Raw genomic sequence first — 22,225 nt, forward strand, 5'->3', positions numbered from 1 at the left:
GTTTGCTTGAATTCTGTGGTCCGGTTCCCTTTTTAAGGGCAATGTGAACACAAAGCTTCCCAGGTTCACTTGTTATTTTCCCCTCACCACACAGTAGACTACTGCAATCCTGTTTCCCCTGCCCTAAATCCCCTTCACATTGGAGAGATGATGATGATGTGCAGGTTTGCAGAAAAAACCTTGCTATTTTTGGATATTGATTAGCGATTGTCAGAATGTACAGGCATTCCAAAATATGTGTAGAGTTTTATACTGACTCAATGTTCATATTATTTGTTTGCAATATGTTGATCTATATGCTGAGAGCATCATAAACGGTTTATTCGATTGTGTGGGTGAATAGTGTGAGAAGACAACATATTTGATGAAAATCACAACGTCGGCTACAAAATCCATTCTAGCTCTTAAAGGGGCAGTAGCCTAGATTGGGTGAACACTTTCAATTGGCCGACAGCATTATTTATCCTGCATTTATTCTACTGGTATTTAATCTGTTACCAATAATATTTACATGTTAATATTATCTTCTGGTTACAATTATTATGTCTAATCTTTTACCTAAATGCAATCTATTCGCTTCCAAAATGTATATGGATATATCTAACTTTCCGATTAACACATTCTGATGAAAGGGCTTGTCCTGTACTTTTACCCAGAGTGCATTGAGTGAATGTTAGAACAATTCTTGGTTCCTTTATAAACATAGCAATGTGAATGCAAAGAGGTCTCAGATTTAAAAAAAGGTGAAGTGAACTGCCAAAAGAGTTGAGTCCTCATTCCAAGGCAAGGTTAGTGTGAATACAAAGACAACCGAGTTCTTTAGCTTTATTTTTACCCCAGAGTTCACTTTAAAGAGGACTGAGATTGATTATTTCAAAGAGGACTATATGTGAAAACACCCCCACAGTTGTGTTAAGTTGGCTGGATGTCCTTTAGGTAGTGGACCATTCTTGATAAACAACAGAAACTGTTTAGAGTGGAGAAACCCAGCAGTGTTGCAGTTCTTGACACACTCAAACCGATGTGCCTAGCACCTACTACCATACCCCGTTCAAAGGCACTTAAATCTTTTGTCTTGCCCATTCACCCTCTGAATGGCACACAATCCATGTCTCAAGGCTTAAACACTATTCTTTAACCTGTCTACTCCTCTTCATCTACACTGATTGAAGTGGATTTAACAAGTGAAATCAATAAGGGATCATAGCTTTCACCTGGATTCATCTGGTCAATCTGTCATGGAAAGAGCATGTTTTGTACAGTCAGTGTATGTTACTGTTAGTTCAGTGACAAAATATTGATTATGTGAATGCAATCAGAAATCACAAATCAAACAGTGTGAAAGAAGATGTTTTTTGCTGTCAATTTATTCATATTGTTAAAGGGAAGGACAAACATTTCAACAGATAAGAACCAGGCACCTGAGTCTATATCTTATCTGACCACAGCCAAGACAGACATATTGACACACCAGAAAAACAAGTATACACAGTTTGAATCTCAAGACAATGCTGTCTAAAGCTGATGTGAGTAAGGAGTGGACTATGGTTTTAAGACTTTCTGTTTTCCCTATCAACCGTTCATTAACATTGACACATGATAGCGTTGTAATCTTACTGTGAGGTATGCACCCCTTTCATAACTTCTCAAATGTTTAACCATACCAATCTGTATATTTACCAAGAGTAAACCTCACACAGGGGAGTTGGGGGCCTCTGCAGGTCAAAGGTCAAATAAGGGTGCTTATATTTGTCATTTTTCACACACGTACAAGTCTGTAACCTGTACAAGTGTGTGGTGTGAAATGCAAATGTGAGCCGTTATTGACGGTGACCCGGGTTCAATTAGGGTTTGCTTACCTTGCTCAATGGCAGATTGACAGATTTTAGTAGGCCCAATACAGTATTTAAAGAAGGTACCAGAGTACAGGAAAGATATGTGTCATTACAAAGCCTTAAAAAGCCTGGATGAGAGCAAATCACCACTGGGATATTAGAGACTTAAATTTCTGCTTAAATACAACGCCACTCACTACCCACTGGGCACAGATGTCAATTCAAAGAATATTCGACAATGGTCCAATGTAATTTCATTGAAATCACGTGGAAACAAAGTTGGTAGTCCTTGACAGCCTCCACTGGTGCAGAATTATCATGATTTGGCTAAGGGGCTGCTGTCCCATTTCACATGCACCGGCTGAAAATAGTTTAGTGGACCAGCCCATGTGACCTTGGTGGGACAGTGTCAGAAATACCTGGGCCGATTTATGGTCCCAGTCTGCCCCTGCTTCATCATAACAGTTCTGCATACAGTATAAATCACATTGTGGGAAATGTTCAGATGTGTTCTACATTTTTTATTTTTTTATTTGACCTTTATTTAACTAGGCAAGTCAGTTAAGAACAAATTCTTATTTTCAATGACGGCCTAGGAACTGCCTGTTCAGGCGCAGAACGACAGATTTGTACCTTGTCAGCTCAGGGATTTGAACTTACAACCTAGTCCAACGCTCTAACCACTAGGCTACCCTGTGTCTCAAGTGTACTGTACGTATGCATGGTGGTCAATTATAGTATGTTAGGTTTTATTTTTGCTTTATTTGTTGAAAGATTGTAGGAAATGACCGTTTGACTGTAGTATATTATCAGAAAAAGAGATTCATAAACAATTTTTGTTAACCATATTTAACATACTGTACATGGATATTATGAATCTGGAGGCATTGGTACAAAATACATCTAAAATCAGCTTCATTTACACCAAATAAAATAATGCAATAAAAGTTAACAGTAACCAGACCAAGCAATGGTCCACAGCCTTGTAACTGGGTATTCTGTATTTTATAAGGATCCCCATTACTCTTCCTGGGGTCCACGTAAAACATGAAACATGACATAATACAGAACATTCATAGACAATAACAGTTATTTGAACACAGGGCTTTGAAATAATTTGTGCTCAAACAAACAGCTGCTGTACAAGATGCAACCGTAGTATGGCCACTATGTAGAAACGTCACAACATTATATTGGATAAATAATATTGTGTGCTCTATTGAAGGGTCTGCCTTAAACTAACTGACCCTCATAAGTTAATTATAAAACACACTCACCTGTTAATATAATTTTAATAAGAATGTTCAAAAATATATACATTTATTTTGATCAAATCTGGATAGAATGAGGAATATACTGAATTCAAAGTCTTTATTTGGTGTCAACATTTATATTCTACTTTTTACCCACATCATTTTACCAAAAATTGTTACCTTTTGTGATTTGTGTCATCTACATGTAGTCTCAGATGAGGCATAATGACAAATAATGAAACGTAATTGTGGAGCACTTTAGACACTGAAATATATTTTCACATGGAACGTAACTGTTAAATTAGATCAGTAAATGTACAAACCCTATGTTACGACAATGAATTCTATCAATTCTTACATTACGTCTTCCTTTACTCGGTTACAGATATTTTTTATCTGTACAAACCTTTGTCAGGAACGTGGCATGTGCAAAGGACATGAACCGAACGTAACTAGTCGAAGTTAACTAGTCAATCAAGCAACTCTAGCCAAGACGTTAGAAATGCTTTGCAGCTTCCGGTTTAACGATAAAATAAATGTCTAGAGCTTGTTTTAGAACGCAATTCGATAATGACGTTATATCAGTAGATGGCATACTATAGGCTTGGGCTTCAGAAAATGACTTGTTTGAGAATGATACTATGAAGACACAGAAGAGCCTTGTCTAGAAAAACCGCCTGAGCTGCAAAATAGAAAGTAAACATGATTTAGGCTTATTCCACTATCTGAATATGCCTTGCTGTTGTGTGTTATTTGATGGCCATATTATTGCATAATACATTTGTATAGCCGCGTGGGGCTACTGTAGTGATCATGTAAACTAATGAATCACACTTTTTCCAGTATTTGGGAGCACAGACTGTAGGCCTTATATTAGGCATTTTGACTGTTGTATTAATGAATTCCACTCTGTAAGAAGACTTGTTAAAACCATTTACGTTGTACAATCCCATCACGCAGAGGCTATATCCATATCAATAAATAAGACAGAACAAAATATTGATTAAGTCTTGGCTATAACCTGTCCTGAGTGAAATTGCCAACGGGTCCCAAATGGTCAAGACTATCTATAGCCTATTCTTATTGCCAGATCTGTTTTCTCTATCAGCCACTGCATGTGCTTCTTAAATTATATTGTTTAACATCTATTTAGAGGCTATATTTAGAGATGAGGCATAATGATAAATAATGAAACTTAATTGTTGTGCACTTTATAGACACTGAAATATGTTTTCACAGGTCTCAACCTATTGTATTATTTATTATCATTGGCTGTTTCTCCCCCTGATAAACCAGCCTGTCTAAAACAGACCAGAAAGTCCTAATGGTATGCAGCAAAAAAGAACACTACAAACAGGATGGTGTATAATAGTGTCTTTGAGGGATTATGCCAAGAAAATGATTCTCTCCACCACATTATATTGCTCCTGGTGCTATCATGCCCTCCCTCCACTAGGGGCAGTGTACTTGTAGGCTGATGCTCCACTGTCTCTGTGTCTGGCTGATCTTCCTGGTTGCTCGGGTGCTCCACATCCACAGACTCACTGATGGACGTCATGGACGGTTTGCTGCCTCTTCTGCTTATGGAGGGCCGTTTCCCAAGACTCAAGACTAAGTCCTTGTTTCGTAGCTTCTGCACTGCCCTTAGACTGCGCATGTACAGCTCTATCTTATCCTCTGACAGAGACTCTGTGGAAGCATGGTCCTCCTCGCCCTCCCCTTCACCCTCTTTCCCACTGACAGATTTATCCGATTGAATGCAGGTCTCCCCTTCTCCATTGATAGATTCCATTTCTTCATCTCGAGGATGCTTGGTGTCCAGCCTTACGTCATTGATAGTTTCTTTGTGGCAAGGATTTGACACTTCATTTGTCATGAATGTATTATCTACTGGGCTAGATTTTTCGTTGACCTTTACAGTTGTGCTCTTACCACCCTCACCCTCATTCATATTGTCCATGTTCATGCTAAACTCATCTACCAACTCATTTTGATCATCTACTACAATTTCCTTTACTTCTACATCTGCAGTTTCTTCATCTACAATCTCTTCCTCCTCCTTCTCTTCCTCTACAATCTCCTCCTCTTCCTCTACACTCTCCTCTTCCTCCCACTCTATCCACTTAACATCCTCCATCTCTTCTTCAACTACCACCTCCTCCATTTCTTTCTCCATTTCCCCCTCTCCCTTCACCACTTTCGCTCCTTCCTTCACCATTTCTTTGTCCATTTCCCCCTCTCCCTTCACCACTTTCGCTCCTTCCTTCACCATTTCTTTCTCCATTTCCCCCTCTCCCTTCACCACTTTCGCTCCTTCCTTCACCATTTCTTTCTCCATTTCCCCCTCTCCCTTCACCACTTTCGCTCCTTCCTTCACCATTTCTTTCTCCATTTCCCCCTCTCCCTTCACCACTTTCGCTCCTTCCTTCACCATTTCTTTCTCCATTTCCCCCTCTCCCTTCACCACTTTCGCTCCTTCCTTCACCATTTCTTTCTCCATTTCCCCCTCTCCCTTCACCACCTTCGCTCCTTCCTTTTCCACTTCCTCCTCTGTTTCCTCCACCTCCCCTGTCTCCTCCAACTCCTTTGTCCCAACCACCATCTCCTCTTCCACAGCTATCTCCTCTTCTTCTATTTCCCATTCGTCCCCCTCCACATATTCCCCCATCGTGTCTTCCTCTTCCACAGTCCCCTCCCAGTCTTTTACTATTCGATCTTTCTTTAGAAATGGTTGTCCATTACTTGTGTCTATCTCCTTATTTGTAGGAACTAAATACTTCTTACTGTTCATCATTACCAGTTCAACTTCCTTATGAATACCTTCTTCTTTGAACTTTGAGCCCTTGTCAGTGTCTTTATCATAATCATACCTAACATAGTTTGACATATCTACATCATCATAATCCTCGTTGTCAATAGAATGCCGGTTTTCTTCATTGCATAAAATGTTTGACACTTCAAATGATAGTTCATCCTTTACTTGATCTGTTTGTTTTCTCATCATTAATTTCTCCAATGATGTCCATTCCTTAATGACAATGGAATCATCTTTCAATGCTGTCCCACTGGTTTCTTCCTCCAGTGTGTCCGTACGGAGCACAGCAAAGTTTTGGTGCTCAGTGGTGATCTTTTCCTCGGTCTCTGAAGTGTGAACTTTCAGGTCAGCATCCACAGGCTCTAGCATGGCTATAGGTGTGTCTACTATTTCTGTGAATGGGCTTGTTGACCATTCATCTGTGAGAGGGTTCTCCATTTCATCTGACTCATCAGGTCTCTCATATCCACAACTGGCCCCCTGCAGAGTCATCTCAGCAGAGACATGCTTTGACCCCATTTCAGTTTGTAACCGTAGGAAACTGCCTTGTGTCGCGTCTATCAGAGTTTGTGTTTGTGAAAGTGCTGTGTCTACTGGAGTTTGTGAAGGTGTTGTGTTTGATAATGGGGTTTGTGTTTGTGAAAGTGTTGTGTCTACTGGAGATTGTGAAGGTGTTGTGTTTGGTAATGGGGTTTGTGTTTGTGAAAGTGTTGTGTCTACTGGAGATTGTGAAGGTGTTGTGTTTGGTAATGGGGTTTGTGTTTGTGAAAGCTTACTGTCCTGGTGCATCTGGTTCTGAGGAGGCAGAATGTTCTCCTCAGACCCCTGGAGGCCTGAGTTCACATTAAGGATTTGTGCCCCGAGAGCAGCAGCAGTGTTCAGGGCAGTGCGAGTCCTGAGAAGACCTCCTGCCTCTTCTGACAGAAGTTTAGGTTCAGACTCTCTTTCTGTACTTAATCCAGAGCTGAAGTGTTCTGGGTTTGATTTAAGAGACCCCTGTTGATCTACAGGCTTGTCATCAGGTGTTCCACGAGTATCAGCTGAAACACAGGAGTGAGTTTCTACTTCCTCTGTGGATGGGTAACTCTGGGCTGTGTAGGCTGTTGAATCCCATTCATGCAATTGACCACTTGTTCGATTCCCTCTATGGGTGAAGCTCGGACTCCCACTCTCCACTCTACCAAACCCCTGACAGTATGGTGGGGCCACAACATTACCAAACATAAAGCTATTGGTCTGGCTGCCTGGGACTGGGCCTGCTGTGCTGTTCTCCAACCTGACAATGTTATCTGAATGTGTTATGTCTGTGCTGATGGCAGATTCACCCTTCTCCGTTTCCATCTGCATCAGAGCACTTCCCTCCACACTGAAAACAGACGTATCACCATTTTGGCTCACAGCAGCAGGTTGATCAGTTGAATCTGACTTTCTGCTGGGGATCAGTGAGGCCTGTTTCCCTCTCAGCTCTGATGGGGCTGATCGGAACGTTGGGTCTATTTTCTCAGGTTTCACTGACTCCTGCCAAGACGTGCTGTCTGGGATACCAGGAGACAGTTTGCACGTAGACAGAGAATCTGTTGCCTGCAGCCCAAACCCTTTCCTGCCCTGTGGTGGCAGTGGTTGTACCTCAGGCCTATTTGAAAGCTTTTCCTGTGGGAATGTGCTTTCCTGTGGGATCTGTGATGGTTCCACTGCTCCCTTCTCTTTCTCTTGGGTCTCATCCTCTCTCTGGGTGAAGTAGTCCCGCACCTTCGCCAATCGTGCTGCCTTTCGTCGGTTTCTTCTGCTGGAGTTCCGGCTGCTCTCAACCTGTCAAACAAGAAGGATAGAGTTAATCTTTCCCACACAATGCCTCCTCAATGGTTAGGCTTGTTTGGTGAGGATGATATCTAGAGAGGCACGTTCAGATTAAATATAGCTCATGATTAAGCCAAAACATATTTATATACATTTAATCTTGGCCCCTGAACAAAATCTCACATGAGCACTGGCCTCTGGCCAGTAACATTATAATGTGTTTGTTTGTCTCGACTCACGAGAGACTAATATACATTTAAAAGAGAGCGTGTTACCAATGCAATGTATAGCGCAGTCACTCATGTGACCATGTAAGACCCCTCTTAGCTCCTGTAAAGCAACATGTATAAATACTTGGCATTTAACTCTTTCACGGGGACACAACCTGTATGTCCTCAAGTGTCAAATATGCAACTAGGACAGAATGTTAAAGTAATGACCCTAAGTGCTCAGACAGCAGTGATCACATGACATATTGAGAAAGAGCAAGAGGGTTCACACTATCTTGTTTCAGAGGTCACCCCAAAATGTTTAAGCCTAACCATAGCATTTGACCATGCTATGTATATTTCAAAAGTAACTCAAATAAACCCTTAATTAAACTAAATTAAACCCTCCTTGAAGGCCACAATAACAAGAAAATCACTATTCTTTTTTTAAAATATTCATACAGTACCAGTCAAAAGTTTGGACACACCTACTCATTCAAGGGTTTTTCTTTATTTGTACTATTTTCTACATTGTATAATAATAGTGAAGACATCAAAACTATGAAATAACACACATGGAATCATGTAGTAACCAAAAAAGTGTTAAACAAATCAAAATAGATTTCAAATGTGAGATTCCTCAAAGTTGCCACCCTTTGCCTTGATGACAGCTTTGCACACTCTTGGCATTCTCTCAACCAGCTTCACGAGGTGGTCACCTGAAATTAATTTCAATTAACAGGTGTGCCTTGTTAAAAGTTCATTTGTAGAATTTCCATCCTCTACCTTAATCACAACTTTGCACACTCTTGGCATTCTCTCAACCAGCTTCACCTGGAATGCTTTTCCAACAGCCTTGAAGGGGTTCCCACATATGCTGTGCACTTGTTGGCTGCTTTTCCTTCACTCGGTGGTCCAACTCATCCCAAACCATCTCAATTGGGTTGAGGTTGGGTGATTGTGGAGACCGGGTCATCTGATGCAGCACTCCACCACTCTCCTTCTTGTTTAAATAGCCCTTACACAGCCTGTCAGTGTGTTGGGTCATTGTCCTGTTGAAAACAAATGATAGTCCTGCTAAGCGCAAACCAGATTGGATGGTATATCACTGCAGAATGCTGTAGTAGTCATGCTAGTTAAGTGTGCCTTGAATTCTAAATAAATTACCAACATTGTCACCAGCAAGGCACCCCCACACCACCTCCATTTTTCACGGTGGGAACCATACATGCAGAGATCATCCGTTCACCTACTCTGCGTCTCACAAAGACACGGCATTCGGAGCCAAAAATATAAAATTTGGACTCATCAGACCAAAGGACAGATTTCCACCGGTCTATGATCCATTGCTCGTGTTTCTTGGCCCAAGCAAATCTCTTCTTCTTATTGGTGTCCTTTAGTAGTGGTTTCTTTGCAGCAGTACGACCATGAAGGCCTGATTCACGCAGTCTCCTCTGAAAAGTTGATGTTGAGATGTCTGTTACTTGAAATCTGTGAAGCATTTATTTGGGCTGCAATGTCTGAGGCTGGTAACTCTAATAAACTTATACTCTGCAGAAGTCCTCTGGGTCTTCCTTTCCTGTGTCGGTCCTCATGAGAGACAGTTTGATCAAAGCGCTTGATTGTTTTTGTGACTGCACGTGAATAAACTTTCAAAGTTCGTGAAATTTTCCGGATTGACTGACCTTCATGTCTTAAAGTAATGGACTGTCGTTTCTATTTGCTTATTTGAGCTGTTTTGCCGTAATACGGACTTGGTATTTTACCAAATAGGGCTATCTTCTGTATACCACCCATACCTTGTCACAACACAACTGATTGGCTACATGATTACTACATGATTCCATATATGTTATTTCATAGTGTTGATGTCTTCACTATTATTCTACAATGTAGAAAATAGTAAAAATAAAGACAAAATCTTGAATGAGTAGGTGTGTCAAAATGTGTGACTGGTACTGTGTATATATATATATATATATATATATATATATATATATATTTTGTTTTAATCAGACCTTTATTTTAATGAGGAGTCTCATCGAGACCCAGTGTCCTTTACAAGCCCTGCAAAGGCACATTTGAAAAAGTTACGTAAAAGTTATGTAAATCTATGTATCACAAGGCTTATGTTGTAAGAAAACACTAGATAAATGACATCATTCGATGTTCTGAAATCTAAATTCCACAGGTATTACTCACCATTAGTTTCTGACGATCATCTTGGAGTGCTCCTGACTGAGACTCAGAAGTGTTCACACTAGCCATCTTCCCTCCACGGTTGTGTACGTCTAGAGAGGAATAATTGACATTAGATCAGGATTTATTGTAATTGGTTTTAGTTAATGACTTCATCTAATTGATTTTATCCGCTGTACGTCTGAGTCATTTGACTTTTGAATGTTTTAGTACAATGAACGATTACCTGAAGATTCAGCATTGGTTGACGACCAGTTTTCATCACAGGGAATGTCATGACTGTAAATAAATGAAATGAAAGCTCGGGCAAAAAGACCCCAACAACAATTGTCCAACATTTACTGTAATATCGTCATTTTATAATAAACTGTCAGTTTATTTATCTTTAGGAAGTGAAAAGGGTGTATGTTAAGGTGAGGCAATATCAATATGAAAGCATTGTGCAGCTGTCACTTTACTGGACCACTAGACTGGACCACACATAACCCCTCTATTAGTTTGATAAAAAAGTACTAGCATTCAATCATTCCATCAATCGACACTCAAAACAAACCTGTTGATTAATCTGACCATCCTCACCTGATGGCTTTCAGGATGCTTTTCCTGCGCCCGCTTTTGTCTTTTTCTGGTTTCTCTTTCGACTCCTTGATTTTCTGGTGACAAAACATCACATAGTTCTGGTCACTATTGTTGGCCCAGAAAGTCCCAACAGGGGTCTCGTACCGGAGACAGAAGTCCACTCTGGCCCCCTTTTCCCCAAAGGGGGGCACCAGGGTGAGCTTGAATGAGAAGCAGTCAGTGTCTCCATCGCTGGACCCTGGTATGTACTCTGCCAGCAGGTCAAAGTGCGTGGCCCAGGCATCCAGCGAGGTGCGGATGTACACCATCTTTTCAAAGGAGACATTGAGAACGCGGACCACCCCCCTTAGTATTGTAGTCTGGTAGAGTAACTCAATGCTCTCCAGCTCTAGCTTCTGCTCCTGAACCCTCAGGACCATGGCTTCTTGGGATGGTGACGGAGTGTATAATGAGGACAAGTAGTATTCCTCTACCTCTGTCTCTCCCTCCATGGCATTGAAGTTCAGCGGGACTGTTATGTCCCACGAGTCAAACTCTTTCACTTTCACCAGGTTTAGGCCGAGGGCGTCCGCAAAGGACACTCTCCGAGAGCTGGATGGGGTGAGCTCGAGCTCACAGTCCTTTAAATCACTGGCGCTCCTTCTCCGTGGGAGAGGAGAGGACTTGGGCCTGATGCCACCGATCACCTCCGCGTCGTTCGCCTCATCCCCATCCCAGGTGATAAGCCCTGGGACACCCAGGAGGCTGCTGACCGCGGTGGGTATTGGTTCGACTGCAGAAGGCTCCATTGGGCTGTCTAGTGACAGAGTGAAGGGGAATCGCAGAGCCGAGTTCTCTGCTTTTCTCTGGCAACTGACATTCAACATGCTGTGACTAAACAGATGGATTCGAGTTACAGATGACATTGTAGCAAGGGCCAGCACTATAAATAGGTCAGAAGGGACTTCAACTATGCAGTGTGGGCTCAGGAGAATACCGAGAACACATCATCTCAATGCCTCTTCTTTGAGACACTACAACAATGATATACATAGTAATGCATTGGAATTATAGGCTGATTTCAACTAACTTCCCTATTTGATTCCAACTAATCTCGAGTCCGAGAACCAAATCTCATGTGTGCGCTGTCACAAAAGACTATATTCCAACCAAAACAACGTTTTCTATGATAGTTTGTTGTCTCCTATGTGGAAAGTAATGTTCTTCAACTTCTCCTAATAAGGGTTGAAGGGTTAATTGTGTAATAAATACTGGATAAAACATGTTGGATTTGAAGATGATACTCCTTATAGACACTTCAGGTTAACTGCCAACACGCCCCAAAATGTTTCAAATATTTAAATCCTTTTTCATAATGTCCAAAACTCTGCAGAACATAACATACTTAGCCTTATCAGAAATAACATTATTTAAGGGTTAACCCCATTGTGCAACTCAAAATGGCAAACGATGACCACCTAGCATCTTATCAGAATTCACTATATACAGTTTCCTTTTTGATGATGAATGTTTCATCAGAGTACCTTTTATCTGTGAGGATGTGGCATGCCCAACCCAAATCATGCAGGGACTGAATGTGGTTAAGAAGAAAGTAGCTATACAAGACTCAAACCGATCAAACCATCACAAGAAACACAGGTGGCCACAGGTGGCCAAAAGCAGAAATGCCTTTCTACTAATACCAGACAGCATGTAGGAATACTCTCTAAAGATACTTGTGTACTGCAAAGCTGACAACTGAAATTCACGACAAACAAACAGATATGGACACAGAGAAAGGGATGTTAAAATTACAGCCAGTAGAAGGGATGTTCAGATAGGTAAAGGTAGGTGGAGTAATTTCCAAGGAGACAGAGGTGGAAGAGCTGTGGTCAGGGTCAGTCAGAGACCTTGACACTGTTCCAGTAAAGAGTGAGGTCCTCAAGACAGACCTCAGCACTGTTCGCGAGGACATCCCCACAGAAACAGCCAGTCTGCCGGGTGACATTCAGTCCGAGCCCTCAGACAGAAACAAAACTCGTGAGGGAGGGAGAGGACACAATACATGGAGATCCAGATCCCTCTACAAAGCCCTCACTCTCCTATGTCGCCCTGATCGCCAAAGTCATCCTCTCCTCCTCCTCTCTGAAGCTGAACCTAGCCTCTATCTACAGGGCCATGGAGGAGCGGTTCCCCTACTTCAAGGCCCGGGGGTCGGGGGCTCAGGGCCAAGGCTGGAGGAACAGCGTGAGGCACAACCTGTCCTTAAACGAGCGCTTTGTGAAGGTAAAGTATACTGAACAAAAATATAAACGCAACATGCAACAATTTCAGTTCATATCAGGAAATCAGTCAATTGAAATAAATTCATTAGGTCCTAATCTATGGAGTACATGACTGGGCAGGGGCGCAGCCATGGGTGGGCAAAGGCCAACCCACTTGGGAGCTAGGCCCACCCATTGGGGAGCCAGGCTCAGCCAATCAGAGTGAGTTTTTCCCAACAAATGGGCTTTATTACAGATAGAAATACTACTGTTTCATCAGCTGTCTGGGTGGCTGGTCTCAGACGATCCTGCAGGTGAAGAATGCAGATGTCTAGGTCCTGGGCTGGCCTGGTTACACATGTTCTGTGATTGTGAGGCCAATTGGACGTACTGCAAATTTCTCTAAAATGACGTTAGCGTCTGCTTATGTTAGAGAAATTAACGTTAAATTAATCTGGAAACAGCTCTGGTGGAGTCAGAATGCCAATTGTATGCTCCCACAAAACTTGAGACATCTGTGGCATTGTGTTGTGTGACAAAACTGCACATTTTAGAGTGACCTTTTATTGTCCCCAGCACAAGGGGACCTGTGTGTTGATCATGCTGTCAGCATCTTGATATGCCACAGCTGTCGGGTGGATGGATTATCTTGGCAAAGAAAAAATGCTCACTAACGGATGTAAACAAATTTGTGCACAAAATTTGACATGAATAATAAATAATAATAATATATGCCATTTAGCAGACGCTTTTATCCAAAGCAACTTACAGTCATGTGTGCATACATTCTACGTATGGGTGGTCCCGGGGATCGAACCCACTACCCTGGCGTTACAAGCGCCATGCTCTACCAACTGAGCTACAGAAGGACCAATAATGTTTCTGTGTACAGAACATTTTTGGGATCTTTTATTTCAGCTCATGAAACATGGGACCAAAACTTTACATGTTGCATTTGTATTTTTGTTTTCTATAAAAGGACCATCCTTGGAAATAAGTAATTGTTTTATTCTTGAGAGTTAAACTAGGTATTGGCTGTATAGCCAATGTATTAAAAAAATATATATAGTCAAAATGGTATTAAACTATAAATCAAGGTGGGCCGCTACGAGGACGGGAAGGGCCACCATAATGGCATCCACCCAGCCCACCTGGGAAACTTCCTGTTGGGGGACTTCAGGCAGCACAGGAAGGCCAGGAGGAGCCGGCACCAGAGGGAGCTGGAGGACAAGTACAGTACAGCTGGCTCTCTGGGCTGGTCCTGGACTGAGCTAGGCTGTAGCCATCAGGAGAGGCACTGTGGGGGTAGAAGTGGGCTGCATGGATCCTGGGGCTGGATGAAGCCACAGTACCCTCCACAGGAACCTAGAGGTTATTATGACACTACTGCGTTTGTGGACTGGACTTTGCCTTTTTTTTATCACTCAGAGGCTCCATGGAGGTGGAGTGGGATCTCGGGGAACTTATTACCCAATCGAGAGGTTGCTGGACTCTTATGACAGAACTATGCGACCGGAGAGATGGTGCTATGATTGGCCCATGAAACCCACATGGAGACTGCATAGCTGGGACAAACATGGCCCAAATCATGTGTGCATGACCGGGGAAAAGGAGTCATGTAACAGTGTGTTAGTGAGCCTGCATCCGCTCTACTCCCTGCCGGGCTGCCAATGGAGGTCCCCAGTCTTCAAGAACATTATATTCCCTTAACCAGTATTTTCAAATAAATGTATTTTACCAACCTGTTGTAAAGGTTATTACAATCAGAAAACCTGATATGGGGGAAAATACAGGTACATGTCTGACTACATTAAACTTCTTGTTTCTTTTGCTCTCTCATACACTATGTTTTACCCATGCACATTCACTGACATTTCTACAAACTCTGCATTTATCTAAATCTTTGTTGTTTGTATTTTATAGAAAATGTTATGCACCTCTAGATTATTGATTGAATAAAATGTAATCATGATAGAATTCCTTTATGCTGCTCTATTGGTGATCCAAACATAGTTGGCCTTGTTAGTTAAACACAGTATCAACAAATAGGTTCAGGTGAAAAGAGGAACTGGAGCCTTATGTATTTATTGCATATCATAAGTAATTGAACACAATGAAAAAAACCCCCACATAATTTTAAAAGAGAAACAATTATATTAAACCACAACAAACGTATCTTATTACCTATTCACCAGTTTGCACCAATCCCCTCATTCTCAGTGTACCTGAGACTGCACCTTTGTCTCCAGATTTAAAATGATAGCTTTTGCAAGCGATGACAGTTGATTCAAAATGAGAACTTTCACTTAAATGGAACAGGGCATCAGAAATGATTTGTTTAAGTAATCAACTAATGTAACATTGAACTATGATCATACTCAATGCAAAAACACCATCAATAGACAAAATGGCCATCAAGATGAAAATAAACAGGATATCTGTCCCAAAAGTGTAATATACTCCTAAATGATTACTCCAGAATAACTAGCTTTCACAAGACCACATTTAACCCTCTTCTTTATTACATCATATTCAATTTAGAACCTGTCCTCTTCATCCCCACTGCTGTCCCCTCCTTGTCCGACAGTCATTTTAGAGTCATTCCCAATCATGATATAGCGAGCATTCTGGATGTGGATGTTTCCTGGCGGGTGACTCCACCCATGTTGCGGTGGTGTCGCTGACATATTGGACACATTTCTAGGTGTACTTCCTAAAAATGGATCAGTAGTAAAGTGAGGCATTGCGGGAGTCGAGGGTTGATTGGAAAGTTGTTGTTGCAACAAATATCTCTGCATTCTTTCCGTCTCCTGACCACGAATTAAATCCATTTGAAGCCTTTCCTCTAGTCGTAGTCTCTCCTGTCTCCTAACCTGCGCCCTCACTGCCTGCTCGCTCAACCACAACCTCCTCTGTTTAGCAATCCTTGCTGGAGCCATGGCCCTTTTTGCCTTTCTCTCAAAGGCATTACCTTCCTCTAACGGAATAAAGATCCTCAGAACTTTGGGCATGTTCTCTCGGGGCATACGGTTCTCCTGTGGCAGAAAAGGGATGACAGTGTTGTACTTGTGCAGGTTCTCAATGGCATTCATGAGCACAGAACTGGTTTCTACCTCCAGCAGACGGGTGTTGAAGTTGCGAGTAAGCATCAGGATAGTGAAGGCTGAATTGTTGATGGCATCCTCCACACACATGAGGGTGTTCCTGCCTGGGATGGCAAAGTCCTGAGAGAAGGTTGCTCCTTCACCACCAACTATAGACTCTAGTTCCTCTTTAAACTTCTCAGCCATATCCACATCCTCTGCTGCATGCAGGATGACAAAGGAGAAAAACACTTCCTCCTCCTCCTCCTCCTGATTTGGGGTTTTCAATGGAACACTTGCTGACACTGGTTCAGTGGTAGTTGGATGAGAAGTTGGCCTATTGTTGTTTGAGGGAGGCACAAGGTTATTTTTTGGGTATGGTTTGGAATGTGTGTTTGGACTCTCAGGGTTATCGAACTTAGTCTGAACTGGAGTGAAATTGCCAGGAGAAAGGGGTGAAACTCTCACCTCTGACCCTGTTCTGTGTTCACAAGACACTGCAACACTTGTAACTCTGTCCATTTCTCCTTTAACAGGCTTAGGCACATCTTGTGTGGGTGGTATATCCCGAGACGTAACCCTGGAAAAGTATTTAAATGCACCTTCTTCGCCTGTATTTGTACCATAATGTGTAACAGGTGATTGTACGGGCTCCAAATTCATTGGAGGAGGCTGGGATGGCTCCTCATTGGAGGAGGCTGGGGTGTTGCTTGTTTTAAAGCCAACTGTTTCAGATACACTGATCTCCAAGTGAGAAGGGTAGGAACATATGGAGGTGTCATCCCGTAGGGAGGACGGCGGACTGTGACCACTTCCTGTCTGATTGGGAAAGCCTGGTTTTTGTAAAGCTGTGCTCCCTTGGTCCAGTGTCGGGATGGAGCAAAGGCCTGATGAGGAGTCCTTAGGGAAACACATCCCCCCAACTGTGTCCTCAATCTGAGGCCCACAGACCCTGTTGGCTTCTTCTCTCAGCTGCATCTGTATGTATTCTGATTCGGAACTCTCTTCACCACTGTTCTTGTTCTTGAATGTGGCTAGAGCTGTCTGGTAAGCCAAATCCCTCAGAGATGAGTCACACAACCTCTCCTCAGCCAACACCTTGAAAATCCTTGCTAGGTCTGCTAAGGTGCCCACGGTACACTCTTGGAAAGGAACATGCTCACTGTTGAACATGCTCACTGTTAAGTCCTCCAACTTGACTCCACACATTCTCACCTTTTCAGCCAGATGGTTAGCAATGATGTTGTTGTCCCCCAAAGCCTGGAGCTTGTTCAGTGCCTCTGACCTCTTCCCGAGGTGGATGAGAGACATGGCATGTACCAGCTCTTCGGCCAGGCTATCACCCAACTTGAAAGTCAGGCTTAGCTGTCTCTCGTATGGGACCTTAGAGAGGATCTTAAAGGCATCCACTAACCCAGTCCCTCCTCTGGGCTCATCTTCTGCATGAGCTACCCTGTCCATCTCTAACATCCCTTTCTGATGATATCCTTAACTAATGTATTTGAAATCAGATCAACATTGTTTTGCCAGTTACTTCATCCCTTATGGTGTGTAGACGGTATCATATCTTCGATTCATCAACTTTATTCCACATAAGCACTGACAGGTAAACTGAAATGTAGAGACAAACATGTGAGTAAACTGGAAACATTTCAAAATACATCATACAAATCCTGATATATCAAATGACAAAAACATTGTGCTTTGTAACTAGATACTTCTGCAATGCTTTTTTAATGCAATAGGTTTATTTAGAATAGGTTGATTTAGAATGAAAGTCCCCAAGAGCATCAATATTGATTCTACTCACACTAAATAAGACAAAGTAGCAACACTGCTTATTATTTGAAGTTTGCATAATCCTAGGTGGTGCTGTAAATGTAGGCCTACTACTAGGCCGCATACCTGGGTACATCAATTTAGTCTAGCGATCGATATAAATCACGAAAGTGGACTAATTATAGGCCTACACCACCATCATATAATCCATGTTGAAGTAGAAGTAAACCCCGCGACAACAGTCATTCATTAAAACGGGTTAAACTGACAGTAAAACTTACCGATAAGGAAAAGAGTAACAACAAATCCACCAGGTCACATATTATATGATATAAATCGCGTTTACATTCTCGGAATTTATATTACGTTCGGTGGTTTTGTCTAGAAAATATACAGCTTTTGTCAAAATTGACTTATCAAATTAGGTTATGGTTAGGGTGAACTAAAATGAAAACCAAAAAATAACTTTAGACATCAATTTGACAAAAGTTGCATCCCATCTTGGCACGACAGCATTCAGAATTTAGCCTCGGTCGAGTATCGAGAACACATTCTGTCTCTACACGCCGCGAACCAAGGAAACGATTTTAATTTCTGGGGTGTAGCTATTCCTTGTGCTGATTCCTTTGTAAAACGTTTCGTCTACTTTTACTCCAAGCGGAAAACGCAAACGGACAACTTATATTGGACAAATGCAGGTATGTCCCTCCCCGTTTTGTTCAGTTGTCTTTGTGGCTTCCGTTTGGTTCTTGAACGGTTAACGGTTTCCGTAATGAATACACCCCTGGTCTCAACCAACCTACAGCATGAAGAGGAAAAGAGAGGTCCAACTCTGCGGAAAATCTGGCTCCCTCCAGCAAATTGCGTTTTTTCGCCCACCAAGCAAGAAGTTGTTGTGTTTTTATTTTAACCTCTATTTAGCTAGGCAAGTCAGTTAAGAACAAATTATTAATTACAATAACGGCCTACACCGGCCGCGAGATGCATCGCCTTAGACCACTGCGCCATTCGGGAGCCCATAGAGGACAATGAGATTGTCAAATTTGGTCAACAAAATAATGAATGGTTTATTTGATCAAATATACGTTTCGTAATGCTTAAGTTGTTACGAGTGTACTGATATAATATTGATATTTTGGGGCTCAGCGGTCTAAGGCACTGCATATCCGTGCTAGAGGCGTCTCTACAGACCCTGTTTCGATCCCAGGCTGTATCACAACCGGCCGTCATTGGGAGTCCCATAGGGCAGCGCACAATTGGCCCAGTGTCATTAGGGTTGGTAGGCTGCCATTGTAAATAAGAATTTGTTCCTAACTGATTTGCCTAGTTAAATAAAAATATAGGACACGTGACATCCCAGCAACTTTGAGAAAAAAAACACTTCATATCGGAGTTGTCTCGAGATGGCTATGCATATTCATGCCATGAGGCTAGTAAGCATACATCGCTCTTCATTGAATGCATGCGGTTGACGTCCAAAACCCGAATCAAATATTCAAAGAGATTACAAGAATGAAATGTATCCACCAATCCAAAGAAAGGCGGTAACTAGATAGTCAGCTGGGCTACCTTCTGGACAAAGATTCCCATTGTTAGAGCGAAGAGACATGTACCTTGTCTGTATAGCCATAATCTTCCCCCCACAGTCATTGCATCCAAACAGCGCAGTGGTTTCAACGGGCTTCCGTAAATTTGCTGATACGTCAACAGCCAAGATGGCGGACTGGAATCGAGGTAATTTGATAAGTGACACGTCTTCGTAATGAACATTGTTGACCAATGTTCTTAATCTAACATTTTTACGGACTAATCATTTTGAAATACTTGTATGTAGATTGCTTTTTATGTGTGAAGTGTAGATTATCGAGCTTTTTATGTGTGAAGTGTAGATTGTCGAGCTAACGTTAGCTGTCCCTGGTCGTAGTTATATATTAAGTTTGTAAGCATTACGTTATTTTTTTAACGTGATATCTTGCTCGTATGTAAATATCATATTATTCACTCCCTGTGCTTGTCATGATAGGACAAGGTGCTGTTGACGATATGTTGGACGCGGAAAACAAGCTTATGGCTGACAATTTGGCGTCCAAAGTTTCCAGATTGAAATCGGTATGTATGACCACTGACAAATTACATCTAATTTACCGGTGGTGTGCTACCAACCGCTTGCAAATAAAGTAGCAGGCATAGCTAGTATTGTTGTACAAGTTAGCTGCTAATGTTAACTTAGTTTTAAAAAGTAAATAAAATAATTTATTGTTATTTTTAAAGCTTGCCTACGACATTGACAAAGAAGCTGAAGACCAAAATTCCTATTTGGATGGCATGGTAAGTCTTGAGTGGGGGCAGGGTAATCTGAATGTAGCTGTTTGTAGCAAGTGGCTGTCTAGTTTTGCATCAAATGAGTTTCCTGATGTATGTAGTAGCAAGTTCATCAATCCACTCTTCCTTTTCTGTTTTTAGGATTCCAATTTTCTGAGTGCTACAGGACTGTTGACTGGCAGTGTGAAGAGGTTCTCTGGCATGGTGCGATCTGGAAGAGACAATCGCAAAATCCTCTGCTATGTCTCAGTAGGACTGGTCTTTGTCTTCTTCCTGCTCTACTATCTCATCTACAGGGTCCAGAACTGAAGAGCTTTAACAAGAATGGAACTTTATAGTGTGGCTGGCTACTTCCCTCTCAGTTATACCAAGAAAGACCAAATATAAACTTTTATTGTGAAGGTTTTGGATAGGAAATCATCTCACCCATCACCCCCTCTCCAATTCTCGATATAATAATGTCTTCTGCTCAAAATGAAATACAGTATGTGCAGATGTGTATATAATTTGTCTCAGTTATATGAGAACTTTCATTGTATATACACTATCTAAGACCCCAGTCATGTAAACCCCCCCCCCCACACGCACACACAGAAACAACTCATCCTTACCAGGATGCAGTTGAAAGCAGGACAGTCCTTTATTTACATTGATAAATAGCCCAAGAGATTGGCAGTGTGTCAAAGAATGTCCCAGTGCCCTTTTCACATTACTGAGCCAAGACAGGCAGTACTGACCATAGGTACAATATGAGAGTGTCCTCGGTTATGGCTTATTCTTGTGTTTTGTAATAGTAGTTTGAAGACATGCTCCGGTACTTTGGCTATTTAGTAAGTCTTTTTTAAGACCTCCCGCTTTGGGCAGGATGTGTCACTGTGTAGTTCACACATGCATAATCTATGAGCAGAATTTCTGTTTTTACCTCAATTAGCCATGAAATCCCTAGTTTGAAAGCAACTTTTTTTTTCTGGAAACTGATGTAGTATGCCATTTTCCATGAGCGTTACTTTCAGAACTACGGGCTAGAAAGTATACAAAAGTACTGTAGAATCTCTAAGACATTACCTGAACTTTAACAATCCCTTATTCTGTGATATTAAGTTGTCAGCACCTGGCATGTAATTAACTGTTCTTGCATTTCCTAAACAACTACATAACATGATCCTACATAACATGATCCCTTTTTCCAGTGAGTTGTATAAATCCTTGTAATGTATGTGTAATAAATATTTTGATACTACAGTCGACTCCGGATAAGTGTGAACTCCACAGGTCCCAATTCAATTTTTCTTGCTCTGAATATCTGCTCCAGTGGTTCGTGTAGTTAATGCAGTCCTGAACCAATGGAGCCATTTCACTTATCAGGAGTCGACTAGTTTACAGATGGTTGATTTTTACAGAGATGGCAAGACATTTAGATTTTAAGGATATTAAATGAGATTTTGCAAAAATCTGTTGTAAGTAATAATTTGCTCAATCTACCACTATCCATATCGGAGTGATCCAATTAGTCCATGAGCCAGACCACCAAATATGGATCGTCGACGTCTTTAGTGATTTATGTCCCTAGAGGTGGGAAATGTGTGATACCAGTGCAGCAATGGTAGGTTTCTGTGTATCACTCTTTCATCCCTCCATTTTTCCCTTAGGGATTTTGCCCTACAATAAACAATGTGTAACAGTTTCGCTTCCGTCCCTCTCCTCGTCCTCAACCTGTGCTTGAACCAGGGGCCCTTTGCACACATCCACAAGTCACCCTCAAATCATCGTTACCTATCGTGCCACAAAAGCCGCAACCGTTGCAGATCAAGGTAAATAACTAGGTTTCAGAGTGAGAAACGTCACTAATTGAAACGCTACTAGCACACATTGCTAACTAGCTTGCCATTTCACACTGGTTAAATATACAGAGTTATTGGTTTTAATTATGTATTATTGGAACGCTTAGATTCACAACTATCCATCAGACACACATTTTTGGAAATGATCAGGACAGACAAACTTTGACCTCTAGGGTACATATCAGAATGATCTGTGTTAATGGCTTTAAAAAGGAAACACTGATACATTTTAACATTTGTTTGACAAGTGGTTCAGAAAGGTTTTAAAAG

General features: G+C 41.7%; 3 protein-coding genes across 5 annotated transcripts in view; 1 reads left to right on the forward strand and 2 right to left on the reverse strand.

The window, feature by feature from the left end:
• Positions 1-11,553, reverse strand: part of LOC124037398 — a 21,270-nt gene extending 9,717 nt beyond the window's left edge. The window contains exons 1-5 of the mRNA XM_046352099.1: positions 10,688-11,553; positions 10,335-10,387; positions 10,112-10,200; positions 5,186-7,712; positions 4,556-4,930 (exon numbers count right to left, since the gene is read on the reverse strand). Of these exons, the coding sequence (XP_046208055.1) occupies positions 4,556-4,930; positions 5,186-7,712; positions 10,112-10,200; positions 10,335-10,387; positions 10,688-11,553 (3,910 nt within the window). The remainder of the gene's footprint in view (positions 1-4,555; positions 4,931-5,185; positions 7,713-10,111; positions 10,201-10,334; positions 10,388-10,687) is intronic.
• Positions 11,554-14,996: 3,443 nt separating this feature from the next.
• Positions 14,997-19,756, reverse strand: ticam1 (toll-like receptor adaptor molecule 1). Of its 3 annotated transcripts, none has more exons than XM_046352469.1 (2): positions 19,406-19,756; positions 14,997-17,624 (listed from the first exon to the last, which is right to left on the reverse strand). In XM_046352469.1, the coding sequence occupies exon 2, from the start codon at positions 17,481-17,483 to the stop codon at positions 15,468-15,470; it is 2,016 nt and encodes a 671-aa protein (XP_046208425.1). In that variant the 5' UTR covers positions 17,484-17,624; positions 19,406-19,756; the 3' UTR covers positions 14,997-15,467. The 3 variants fall into 3 exon arrangements, with proteins under 3 accessions (XP_046208425.1, XP_046208426.1, XP_046208424.1); XM_046352470.1 differs by having other exon boundaries at positions 19,362-19,756; XM_046352468.1 differs by lacking the exon at positions 19,406-19,756 and adding an exon at positions 18,074-18,556.
• bet1l (Bet1 golgi vesicular membrane trafficking protein-like) lies at positions 19,095-21,798 on the forward strand. The gene is made up of 4 exons (XM_046352471.1): positions 19,095-19,526; positions 19,816-19,901; positions 20,064-20,120; positions 20,256-21,798. Exons 1-4 carry the CDS (start codon positions 19,400-19,402, stop codon positions 20,421-20,423), a joined length of 438 nt encoding a protein of 145 aa, XP_046208427.1. The 5' UTR covers positions 19,095-19,399; the 3' UTR covers positions 20,424-21,798.
• The last annotated feature ends 427 nt before the right edge of the window (positions 21,799-22,225 follow it).

Source organism: Oncorhynchus gorbuscha, linkage group LG06, assembly GCF_021184085.1.
Source record: "Oncorhynchus gorbuscha isolate QuinsamMale2020 ecotype Even-year linkage group LG06, OgorEven_v1.0, whole genome shotgun sequence".
Lineage (NCBI taxonomy): Eukaryota > Metazoa > Chordata > Actinopteri > Salmoniformes > Salmonidae > Oncorhynchus > Oncorhynchus gorbuscha.

What these genes read in the sequence shown, in the direction of transcription:
- ticam1 (XM_046352469.1), bottom strand. Translation starts at nt 17,483, where the DNA reads ATGTTAGAGATGGACAGGGTAGCTCATGCAGAAGATGAGCCCAGAGGA.
- bet1l (XM_046352471.1), top strand. Translation starts at nt 19,400, where the DNA reads ATGTACCTTGTCTGTATAGCCATAATCTTCCCCCCACAGTCATTGCAT. An exon ending in GATGGCGGACTGGAATCGAG is followed by an intron (nt 19,527 to 19,815) that starts GTAATTTGATAA and finishes TTGTCATGATAG; the next exon opens with GACAAGGTGCTGTTGACGAT. An exon ending in ATTCCTATTTGGATGGCATG is followed by an intron (nt 20,121 to 20,255) that starts GTAAGTCTTGAG and finishes TTCTGTTTTTAG; the next exon opens with GATTCCAATTTTCTGAGTGC.